The sequence below is a fragment of the Strongylocentrotus purpuratus genome, unplaced genomic scaffold, assembly GCF_000002235.5.
Source record: "Strongylocentrotus purpuratus isolate Spur 01 unplaced genomic scaffold, Spur_5.0 spur5_scaffold_3, whole genome shotgun sequence".
NCBI lineage: Eukaryota > Metazoa > Echinodermata > Echinoidea > Camarodonta > Strongylocentrotidae > Strongylocentrotus > Strongylocentrotus purpuratus.
In genome coordinates this window covers 10,675,483-10,687,805 of record NW_022145609.1, presented here as the reverse complement: position 1 = coordinate 10,687,805, position 12,323 = coordinate 10,675,483, and the positions used below count along the sequence as shown (strand labels likewise).

The window sequence follows — 12,323 nt, the reverse complement described above, 5'->3', positions numbered from 1 at the left end:
CTCTCTCTCTCTCTCTCATACTATCCTATACTAACAGTATTGATCTGTTTGTCTTTCTGAACTCTCCCTATAGAGCGAGTATTGTGATAGCAGGGTGGTGATGACATAACCTAGATACATGAAAACGGACTAAAAGCCTTGTCATCTCTTAGCTCTTTACCTAGGAGCCTTGAATGAGCCGTTTTCTCTCTTTTAGAGCCTGTACTGAATTAACGGCAATATGTCACAGCATATCCCTAGTATGTATGTATTATACAATGTGAGTTAGAAAGCATGCTACATGCACTAATGAAAAGCTAATAAGTGACTTTCTCAGACTATTATCTTCCCCACCCCCCCCCCCCCCCCCAACCCAATTCATAATATGAAGAAGCTAACTGTACAACAACAACAAATTAATAACATTTCAGATTAATGTGACTCTCAAATCTACTGGTATTTAAAAAATAAACCAACTGCTATTAAAACACATAGAGAAAATGAATCATTATCTTACAAAAATATCTAACAGCAGAAGCACAATACATTGATTAAAACTTTGCTTTCGGGGCAAAGCCCTGTTCTAAGCTCTGCATCAATTTTGACCCACCCGTCGTTGACCCACATTCTGGCGATAGCCGCGATATTTCAAAAGCTACTCAAAAACTGCCTGTAGAGGGCGGAATCATAACTTCCAGGCGGTCTTCATCATGAGGAGGAAGTAGGGGTCATTGTCGATCGAAGCGCTCACCCCGCAGTAGTAGTTCAGAAACTCTTCTTGCGTGATCTAGAGAAGACAAAAAAGGACGAGAAAAGTGCATTAAATTTAGAGTGACAGTTACGAGTGCGGATCCACTAGAAAAATGAATTACATTTGTAGGCTTTACCCCACTTGCAACATTTGACCCCCCCCCCCCCAAAAAAAAAAAAAAAAAAAAAAAAAAAACAATACCATAATAATATCAGTCAACATTTATAGCAAACTGATTATGTCATTTCAAACAGAATGTAAATAATTTGATGAGAGACACATGATAATATGGTAAGATATATATAAAACACCTATTTAAACCGTTTCATTTAGTATGTAAACACAATCAAAGATACTAAATCACTAATTGCCATTTCTGTTTGGAGGCAGGAGGATATTTTCCATAAGCACGTCTCACTCCAAACAAATAATTAGCTAGACATTTTTGCTACAATATACTAATTAGAGGTACAGATGATACATTTCGCAGTGCAGACAATTTCTTTTCCCCCGATGAGCGCATGCATGCATACACATTGAGGTCCATGCAGGGAGCCTGAGGGAGGTGAGAGTACTTTGGAGATGTATGGGAATGAAAGCTCACAGACAAGAAAATAAAGGAATATTGATTTCAATATAGGGTGTAGCCCAGGTTGGTGTAGCCACATGCATGAACACTGCTAATTCTTCTTTTTTTTAGGGGAGGGGGGAGGGGGGGGGGGGAGAAAACAACTCTTTCCATGAGTAGCCTGACATTCAATATCCTTTTAATACATGAAACTATATTGCATGATGGGATACATGGATATTTGCATGGTTACCCCTCCAAAATGGTCTTGACAGAGCTAGCTACATGTTTACACTATATTGGCCACATGGCAAGATACAAGATAACATTCAGAAAGGACATTTTGGAACATACTGTACTATTGTAAATGGGTACCAGGCAGGAATTAATTCCTTGAAATGCTAAAGCGCCGTAATGACAGCCGTGCTAAAGCCACCTGGAATAATAATCAGGAGCGCCAGGAGTGTCAAGTCTGACAGACACGAGCGCTATACAAGAACCCACTATTATTATTATTATTATTATTATTGCATACAAGCAAGTCCCCACATTCTTACAGAAATGAAAAGGTTTGTACTTCAAAAGGTTAACTTCCAGAAGACTTTCAAAATTGTTGCTTTATTTAACTTGTACAACCACACAAGAGTGTAAAAGTCTATATCACAGTAGGGCCTATAGTATACAGTCAAACCTGTCTATGTGTGACCACCTCTCTGGGATCTATAAAGGCCAACTGTCTATAGTGGCCATGAGTTTTGTTTCGCTTGAGAAAGGTGTGTTGTAGAACCTGTCTAGAAAGGCCACGTGTGCAAATCGGCCTCTTCTCTGTTTCACTTGGCTTGCCTTTATAGCCAGGTTTGACTGTAGTAGAAAATATCTGACAATATCTGAGGATACAAATAAAATCTTTCATTTTTTCTCTTTTATTTCATCTCCAAATTACGTGTACATCCTTCATTTGAATTTTTTAAAGCAAATTGTCAAAACAGGAGCAGTAATAGTGTGAACATGCATTTCTTTTTACAAAAACTAATTTAATTTCTTATTTCAACCTACCCAAACATTCCAGCATGAGTTAATTTTAGATGCAAAACAAATCCCCATGAAAATCTAGTAAACCCCAAATACAAGATTGAATTGTATTTCATTAATAAGGAGAAGAAAAAGATTTTTTTTTTTCCTTCCTTCTCCTTCCTTTCGAAATGAGACTGAGCTGTGCTGTGAAGTTATACTCAATCAATTTGGATTCATCCAATGTATTCATGAGAAGAAAAAAAAAAGAGGAAGGGGAAAAACAACCTGATGCTACAGGATGTAATTACCATGGCAACCAAGATTACCAAGTGTTTGTCTATGGTAGAGAAGAGGTTGACTGCAAAACATTCACATGCAGAGAGGTTGGATTTCCAACTTTTTTTTCTCTCTCGCATTCTCATTCTCCTTCAAATACTTAAGATTGCAACAACAGCTCCACAATGTCTTGTTGCTTTTAATACTTGAAGTATTTTCAGCATTGTCAATTTTGCCCACCAGTGCGCGCTCTCTCTCTCTCTCTCTCTCTCTCTCTCTCTCTCTCTTTCTCCACCTTTCTCTGTCACTCTCGCTCTCTCTCTCTCTCCTATTTCTCTCATTCTCTTTTCTAGTATTGTTTCTTCATATCAATCATGTGTATTTCCTTCCATCTTCTCTCTCTCTCTCTCTCTCTCTCTCTCTCTCTCTCTCTCTCTCTCTTCAAGCCAGACAGCTTCCCTACATTTCAGTCTCCAATTAATTCTCTACATTGTACATTCTAGTATCATTTACCTGTACTGTAATTGCAACATGAATGATGTCTAAGCAAACAAGTGCATGAGAATTTTCTTTGTCACATATACTGGAGCTAAGTGCACCCCCAAGGAAAGATAAATACTGTACCTGGTATTGTTTTTAACTGAGGTATTTAAGTAAAAGGGAAAATGCATCATACCCAGGAGATTAGAAGCAATATGTGTAATGAATAAGACATGCTGAATATGCTCACAGAGTCATAAATACTTCAATTTCAGAACAATAATTTCAAATGAGAAGAAATTGAGGAATGCCAAAAAAAAAAGAAAAGGAAAATAATACTCAGTTTTTTTATATAGCGCTCATTAGAATCACTAAGCGCTTCCACACTTGGAGATTATCACCCCGGCTTTAGCTGTGCTGCCATTGTGGCGCTCTAGCATTTCAAAGAATCAATTCCTGCCAGGTACCCATTTACATAACCTGGGTTGAGTGTGGCAAATGTAGATCAATGTCTTGCCAAAGGACATTAATGCCGCGGCAGGTCTCGAAGGAGGGGACAAGAAACTGAAAGTAGGAAATAGTTTATTTGGTCCAGTATGATGCATAATTAATAAATACAGTACATGCACCAGGCAAATAGATACATGAGGAAAACAACAACAACAAAATAAACATATACATGTACATGCATGTTATGAGGTAATAAATAGCACTATTAAAGCCCCACTGTCCAACTTGTAGCTACTTGCTCCCTCTATAGAAAACTTCCCCAATCGGTGCCTGTTGGTCCCCCATGATCCTCTTTTTCTTATGGTAGTTGAGAGCTGAGTTAATGAGATAGCCACCTGTCAGAGACCTCGCTGTGTGGTCTAATCCCTTCTGACCCAGTAGTATTGACGGTCTTTAAGATGAATTTATTTTGGGATGACTAATTTACGAAGTGTTTATTGAGAAGAAAAAAAGCATGCAACAGTCAGGCATACAGTTAAGATACACGGCATATATGTTTGCCCAATAGAATTGTTCATTGTTTGATTAGAGCCAGAGAGGCATTCATTTTGTGTATTAAAACTGACCAATGTGAGTTAATGCCATTCTGACTCCAAAGTGACAAAATATTGTAAAATGATAGAAGTTATTAGCTCAAGAATACAATTTGTTATACTGATCACAAATTGAATGATAAAATCAGGATAGATAAAATATCAATCTGGATTTATACCGAGTTTCTACCATTCCTTTCACTAAGATATCACCTACTGGCTACTGCTTGTCATATTATGATAATTGTTACATAATAAAACCTTGTGAGGCTAATTTATACTTATGACCGATACCCAAGTTATATGGATGTGTCCTCACATAGCCTCCTGCATGTGCTTATGTATCATTATCGTGCCATTGTACTGTACATATTATGTAGTATTGTACATACAGCATCTCAATGATACTTCTCTCCATTGTTCTTTTCATACTAGTAGCCAATTCATTAATTCCGGTCCATCTAATGCTGCGAGGCTTAATTAGAAGAGCACATTACCCAAACAACATTAAAACGTCCCCTGAATTAGATTAAGCCTTCCTAGATGAAACCCTACATGTACATCGTCTGTTTGAAGACAGAAGGGGTGTTAACACCGAGGTAACGCCCTTTTGGCTTTAAGTCTGAAAAGACGACACATACTTTGGGTTACATCAATGGAATTTAATGTTAAATTTACACTAAAATTCATTTGTTGTTTATTAAAATAGTAAACAAACAGATAAATCTCTAGATTGGTGACCCCCATTCATCCAACCATATTTTGTTTTAACACATTTTGTCCAACTGTATTTTTACATAACAATTTTTGTCTTTAATACTTAAGTTTGGCCTACCTACTATGTTTTATCCTATCATATTTTGTCCCATTATATTTTGTCCTACTATATTTTGTCAAACCATATTTTGACCCACTATATTTTGTCCCACCATAATTTGGCCTCACTTTACTTGGTCCTACCTTAATTTGGCCTACAACTCCAAATTACCCTTTTAGCACTGGGGGGGGGGGGGGGGGTAAAATTTCAATACATGTAGCAAGCAGGTTGCTTTGAACATTAGTAGCACTTCTCTCATATTAGCACTAGAAATTACATCTTGTTACAACAACTGAACCTTTCATAAAAGAACTAAAAAACTACCGGTTGTAAAAGACATTCAATTTTAATCCCTGATATTAAATCATACATGGGCTAATGTGTAGTGACCATTAAGTGCTGAACAGACAAACAAAAACAAACAAAAAGGCGTAAAGAAAGAAGAAATCTCACAAATGAAAGTTGGAGAGATGGAAAAGCATAGAGATGGAGAAGTGGAAGGAACCGCTAGAGCTTCCAAGCAGTTCTCATCATCAGTATAAAATAAGCATCGTTATCGATGGAGGCACTCACACCGGCGTAGTAGTTTTCAAACTCCTCTTTGGTGATCTAGTGATAGCAAACATTTAGGCCATTTTTTAAAAAAAATCATGTTTAGCCTCCCAGCCCGCTTTCTTTTTGGGGGCCACCTCCTATTTTTTTTTTTTTTCAATGAATAAAAGTATGAAAAACATACTTCTTAAATGATCAATTTCTGATTTACTTTTTTTTTTTAAATACTGTCGGCAAGCTTGAAAAATAGCCCGACTGTCAGGGAATATGAACCAAGCAGCCATTTTGGAAAGAAAAAATGGGCCTCCTCCTTCCTATTTTTCAAAAAGGCAGGATGCTAAACATGTTTTTTTTTTTTTTTAATGGCCTTACACAAGGAGGTTCAGACAAGAAAGGTGATTTTTCAATCCCAACTAGAACTTGAATATTTCTTGACAGAAGTTGCATCTTAATTTGATTATTATTTGCCTTTTTCTCACAAACTGTTACTTTGGGTACATACATACAGTTGTACATGGCATATGTGCCCTAGCATAGTTTTAACAGGTCTCATGAATGCATGCGAGTGATGCTACCAGGTTTAAAACAAGATGTCTTTCACTGGCATGATTCTGGGCTGAAATACAGCCATTACCTACATGTATCAAAACATGAACTGGCAACTAATGGACATTTTTATAAATTACGAGAAGCAGAATATGTTCTTTTTAAAAACGTTTTAAACGATCAATCACCATATTGCTGCATTGCTCAGCCACTGTTCAAAGCAATTCCTAATGTTTCTCTTCACACTTCAAAACAAAAACATTGGTGCTCATTAACACAATTTAAATACTTGTCTGAACCCTCTTGTGGATGAAAATGGAAGAAATGTTAATGGGTGAAAAGAAACAGAATCTTAAAGACTCGTTCAGATATATGGCATGGTTAACAGCAACTTTTTCTTCTCATGATGATGTGTTTATAACATGCTTCATATTTGTATCATAAAAGAGAGAGCTTGGTGAATACGTGTAGGGCCTTTGTTTCTTTTACACATTTTTTTTTGGGGGGGGGGCATTGGGTTACTGTACCATATAGTGTGCATTTGAACAAGCTATAACGCCCGTTCACACAGATTTTTAAGAAACTAGTGTTTTATTTTAATGACGTTTTTATTTTTACATATATAATGAAAGTGAATGGCAAGTCAGGATGAAAAACAAATAGCTGCAGACAACGAAATTCCTAAGCATCTTACTAAATATCACCGTTTTAGACAGATACAGATATGATGAGCATATTTTTCTTTAATCATTATTAAAATGTCATAATATATTGCATAATATCTGAACGAACCTTTAATGGGTGTGAAAAGACATTAGAATAGGTACATGTAAATTAACAATTGAACATGATAGAAATCTAGCAGAAAAAAAGTTATTGCACATTGTAAATAATTTTGTTAAAGCCATCAACAAAGAAAACTAAATCAAACAATTTTGTGCTTTTAAATGATAGATATGGTTTTCATTTCATTCAGACAGTTTTCAAGATGAATAAGATGTATTACAGTTGAGAGTCATTTTTGATCCCGGGACACATTACGTTAGTTACGCATAAATTAGAAACTAGTTTGAAATAAATGTGCTTCAATGGAATCAAAACCAAAATTCCAGGATTTGAGCGAGGTTTGCGGCTATACCATGTAAGTTATTTCGATCCGAAATTAACATGGAATGCTGCAAGATAACAAAATTCCAAAATGTCTTCATAGAATATATACATGTACAATGTAGTTGAATGGGAAGTATGATACAAGCTTAATGAAGGATAAATTAATTTAAAGAAACATCCAATATCTAGAGGAAAGTCATCATAGAAGTACAACGATTACATCAAATACATGTACGAAGAAATTCACTGCAATTCAACACAACTTCTAATAGAAGAACATAAAGAGGCACATGCAAATGTACGTGCCCAACTGAAGAAAAAAGAAAAGAAACAACTATTAAAGTACCGGTACATATTCATGTTGCCACATGTACAAGTAGATAAGTTTACAATAAAACATGTTCAAAGTACAGAGTACAAGGGATACAGAGATAACAAAACAAAAATCAGCAAATTAGATGCGCATGTTTTTTTTAAGTACAGCTCAGAAAAGGAAAATACATTGGACTTTGCCCCAAAAAGAAAGTAATTCTCTGAAAAAAACTATGCTTGTCAGTTTGGTTGCATGGGTTTGGAAAGGGCTATTGTCCTAATCATGAGCGGCATGTCTTCCTTCCCCATAAAGCTAGTGTAACTGCAAACCCATCCTTTATTAAATAGCTCTCTGACACCCTATCGCTGTGGTCTTGTTTAGTATGTGTATTAACCTCAAGTTAGTCCTAAATGACTTTACGAGTGACTAGTCATGTGGACTGGACACTAAGAGGCGCCCAGGAGGCCAGGGCACATGGGCACCCAAAATCTAGGTCTAGAGACCAGGGCCCGTATTCAATAAACTTCTAAGACATTTTTCTTAAGTCTAAGAAAATGTCTAAGAATTTGTCTAGGTTAAGAAAGTTGCCTTAGCCGTATTCTAAACACGTAAAGCAGTTTGTCTTTAATAGCTAAGACGAAAGATAAGACAAATTTTTAGACCCGATGACGTCATGTGGGAAAATTGATGTGGTCGACTCGAGCGAATTAATTGCAACTCGATTTGCCTATGTAATTTGCGTGTTAAAATAAAAATCGCACCGCACTAAAATTATACACTAACATGTATGGGAGAGCGTAAGGGAGGAACGATGCTCACATAATTATTTCGGGATTGACCAACTGACACTAAAACAGTCTAGTCAAGACCACCTGAGGCTAGATCTAACATCCACTGTAGGCTTTTTATACTTTTCTGTCAAACAACTCCGAGGAGCCCAACCGGGCTTACTTATTATGTCGCAGCCGCAGGGTCTGTGAGTATGAAGGGAGCGCCGTCGCTAGCCGGCCGACCAGCGCTAGCATTGGATTTGGAGCTACCCTTTCATTGTTTTACATCGTCTACTGTAGTGTTATGATGGCCTAAAATTAATCAAATGGCTAGATGTAACCTTTATCAGACTCATAGTATAACAAATTTTGTCTCACCTAATAATTATGCCGATTGCACATTATTCCCTGTTTCCATACTTTAGCGCCAAAGAGTAAGAGACGGTTTCTTTATATACGACAGCCATGTCATGATTTAGTGTTATGCATGTAAATGCTACTACTCGTTTAGTTTGTGTACAAACAAACGTACACACAAGTACAAGTACACAGAGCCTATGGCGCTCCTGCGCGCTGCGCCGTCGACGCTGTATTACGCAAAGCTTATGTTGTTATATAGGTCAACTGATAACCTGCGCTCGCGCTGCATTGTTTTTATTCCAATCTTAAGGCAAATTTCTTAAGTCCCCATTGCTGTTATAGAATACGATTTTTGGCTAAGATTTTTTCTTAGCCAAAATTTAAGAAAAAGTACTTAGATTTCAAGCTTAAGAAGTTTATTGAATACGGGCCCTGACCCCCAAATTTGTAATGAATGTACAAGATAAAGACCACCCAAGGGAGACAAGAAAAGTGATGTTGATAGGCAGGTGGTCTTTATGATCAGGTTCCTTTAGTACATGTTTCGAAGAGAGACCATTTTCAAGGGAAACAAAAAATGTGGTCTTTCTAGACAGGTGTTCTTTCTATACAAGTGGTCACTAAAGCAGGTTTGACTTTACATGTACATTGTACACTTCAACAAATTCGATCTGCACCCCATTCCAAAAATGTAAGTGTGGAGCCCTGATCCACAGCTACAAAAACATCCTCATTGACATCTTACCTTTCCGTCTTTCTGTCCTGGTGTGTCAAACGTATCAAGGAACGTCCTAAAGATTTGATCTTCTGTCAACTCCCCACTGAGGTACTTGGGGTGCTTCTTGACGTTGTAGACCCCCTTAAGATCTTCTGCCGTTACGACGTTGTCTCCGGTCTTGTCCAGCTTGTGGAAGGCCTCGTGAATGACACCCTTCCTCGCTTGTGACATCGGAGGCTGGGTGAAGAGAGGGAAAGAGAGCAGGGAAAAGATTAATATTCATTTTTCGGGGGCTACTTTTCAAGCTTGCCTGCATGAAAATAACATTCTAATATTTGTTTTGCACTGAACTCTATGCAAATTTTTGGGGGCTCTTTCTGATTTTCAGGGGCTCTTTTGGGCATTTCAGGGGCTAAATCGCCCTGAGCCCCCGTGTATTTTTTTCACTGAAAGAGAGAGCAGAGGTGTTGTGGTCTAGTGGATACGTAGCTGGACTGTGAATCACATACATTTGTAGTTCCAATCCCGCTGCGGCACTTGTGTCCTTCGGCAAGATATTAATCTACATTTGCCACTCTCCACCAGGTGTAATGAATGGTTACCCCATAGGAAGAAATTCCTTGAAATCATGAGTGCATTATCAATTTATCATGGTAGCTCAGCTTAAGCCCGGGTGATAATATGATTGCAGGGCCCCCCGAGGAGAACAGTATTAGTACTGTTGAGGCTTCCCTAGATATACAAAGTTATTGATTTAATGTTTCATTCAACATGCAGAAGAACACATGCAAGAACACACATCTAACCCCTTTTGTTTGGTACTTTTGATGTAGAATAATAAACAGGTTGGTATTGCAGGAGCATGGGGGCAGCAGATTTAGAAGCTGGATTAAAAAAAAGATCGCTAAAGAAGATTAGACGGTGTTGAATTATATTACCTTTATCATTTTCACTTTCAGTCTTTTATGTAGGTGCTGTAGGTACAGGAATCAATTCCCTGCCAAGGCACAAATGTCCTTTGGCAAGTCATTGATTTGTCACACCCGGCCAAGGTGTAATCACCTCCATCATCATCATCATCACAATCATCATTATCCTCCTCCTCCTCATCGTCATGACAATCATCCTCCTCCTCCTCATCATCATCATCATCATTGCAATCATCATCACCATCATCATCATCATCATCATCATCATCACCATGACCACCACCACCACCATCATCAGCACAATCATTGTCATGACTTACCCTAAGTTTAATCAAGAACTCATCAAAATCTATGGTGCCACTGTTATCGCTATCAAAAGCTGCGAACATCTTCTTGACATCCGGAAGTTCTAGAGGGACACCATAGTCGTTCAACCCTTTCTTAAACTCTGAAAAGCTGAGATTTTTATTACCATCGTCATCCATGATCTTGAATACTCTGTGGAATACAAAAATATGAACATCACTTTTCAGGGTACAGTCAAGTCTGGTCACACAATTATGACAGTTTATGTTATTTCATGATAACACCTACATCATAAAAATTATGTCATTAACATTTTGTGTTTTCATAATTTTCAAATTATTTTGATCTCATTTAGAGCTTTCAACAGCTTACCGGTACATAAAACTTAGCTCTCACACTTATCTTTTCCCTGAAATACACATTATTTTGATGGGTTATTTAAAAATATATAATTCTAGAAACCAATAAATCCAAATGTAACAGTTGAATTATATGACATATTGATAGAAGTTTCATTATTATCTTGGTTTTGAAAGAAAAAAATTCTTCACAATTATACAATATCTGTATGCAAAAGAGAGACAGAGCTGAGAGTGGTTTCATTCTTCTTCTTTTTTAGTGTAACATCAATTGGGATCTATCTACCTGCCTGTCACCTGCAAAGATAACACGCGGGTAGATGCCCTAATCGGAATAAAATGTAGTTGAAGTTAATTAAACCTTATTTTAGGCTTTACCTTTGCAGTACTGCCTATTTTTTGTACAACATATTTTTTTCTGAATGTTACGTGTTACTGCATGAGCATGGAAATGTTAAAAGACAAAACATGTTAAAAGTAAAAAATTGCCTTGTTGAAACTTGAAAGTCTAACTTGATACAAATGTTAATGTTTTAAAAAAGAGTAACATCATTTTTTTTTTAAAGAACAAGACTCACCTTCCAAGTCCAAGAATGCCTTTAGAACCCCTTGCAAGACACTGGCATCTCAACTTCTCAATCGGATCCAAATCTTTCTTGCCCAAATTCTTTTTTGCTTTTTGCTGCATTTCTCTGTCATGCCTTGCTGTTGCTGCCATTTTTAATTTGAGTTGTTGATTGTTGACACACTTGTCAAAGAGTTATTTAAGTTCTACTTCAGGCCAGCTACGAAAACTGATCAAGCTTTTGTGACCTGGTAAAAATGACGCGACGTGTCTCTAGAAAAAAGCCGTTGGACCCGTTACTGTTACCACAAAACGAATGCGATGGTCGCCGGAACTGCTGGCCGGATGGGTCGCTCTATCCTGCTTGAAATCTATATTGTTCTGCAGACGTGCAGACCTAAATCACATTCCGTTTGAAATGGAGATAGAAAAGCCGTAATATCAGTATAAGGTTAATATTTTAGATGTAATGAAGCTCATGGGCCAGGATCAATCTCTCCTAAATATTGTTACGCTGAACCTAACCGTAGGATATGTGTGAAACGGCGTCCAGAATATACACGCTGAAAATATGCGCACAGATAATTAATTGATTGATGTTATGCTTCTATGGAAATGGCTTCAAACCCCCATACACCTGTCATTCAACTTCTACACGACTTGGTCACGAGATGGCGCTAGAGCAGAGACCACAACTTGTTAGAGATAGACTTAGAAAAAAGCATTATCAAGCCGAGGGAAAAGATCTTCATAACATTTTAAAATTAAATGTTTGATAAAACTAGAGCAAGGAAAAATAGACAGGAACCCTAATGATTATAATAAACCGTTTCTTTATTCATTATTTAAATGAACACACATGAATAT

General features: G+C 37.2%; 1 protein-coding gene across 1 annotated transcript; it reads right to left on the bottom strand.

The window, feature by feature from the left end:
* Positions 1–404: 404 nt before the first annotated feature.
* On the bottom strand, positions 405–12,077 carry LOC105441649 (calcyphosin-like protein). Its single transcript, XM_030996457.1, has 4 exons — positions 11,470–12,077; positions 10,547–10,724; positions 9,325–9,534; positions 405–766 (listed from the first exon to the last, which is right to left on the bottom strand). The coding sequence occupies exons 1-4, from the start codon at positions 11,607–11,609 to the stop codon at positions 665–667; spliced, it is 630 nt and encodes a 209-aa protein (XP_030852317.1). The 5' UTR covers positions 11,610–12,077; the 3' UTR covers positions 405–664.
* Between the last annotated feature and the right edge of the window lie 246 nt (positions 12,078–12,323).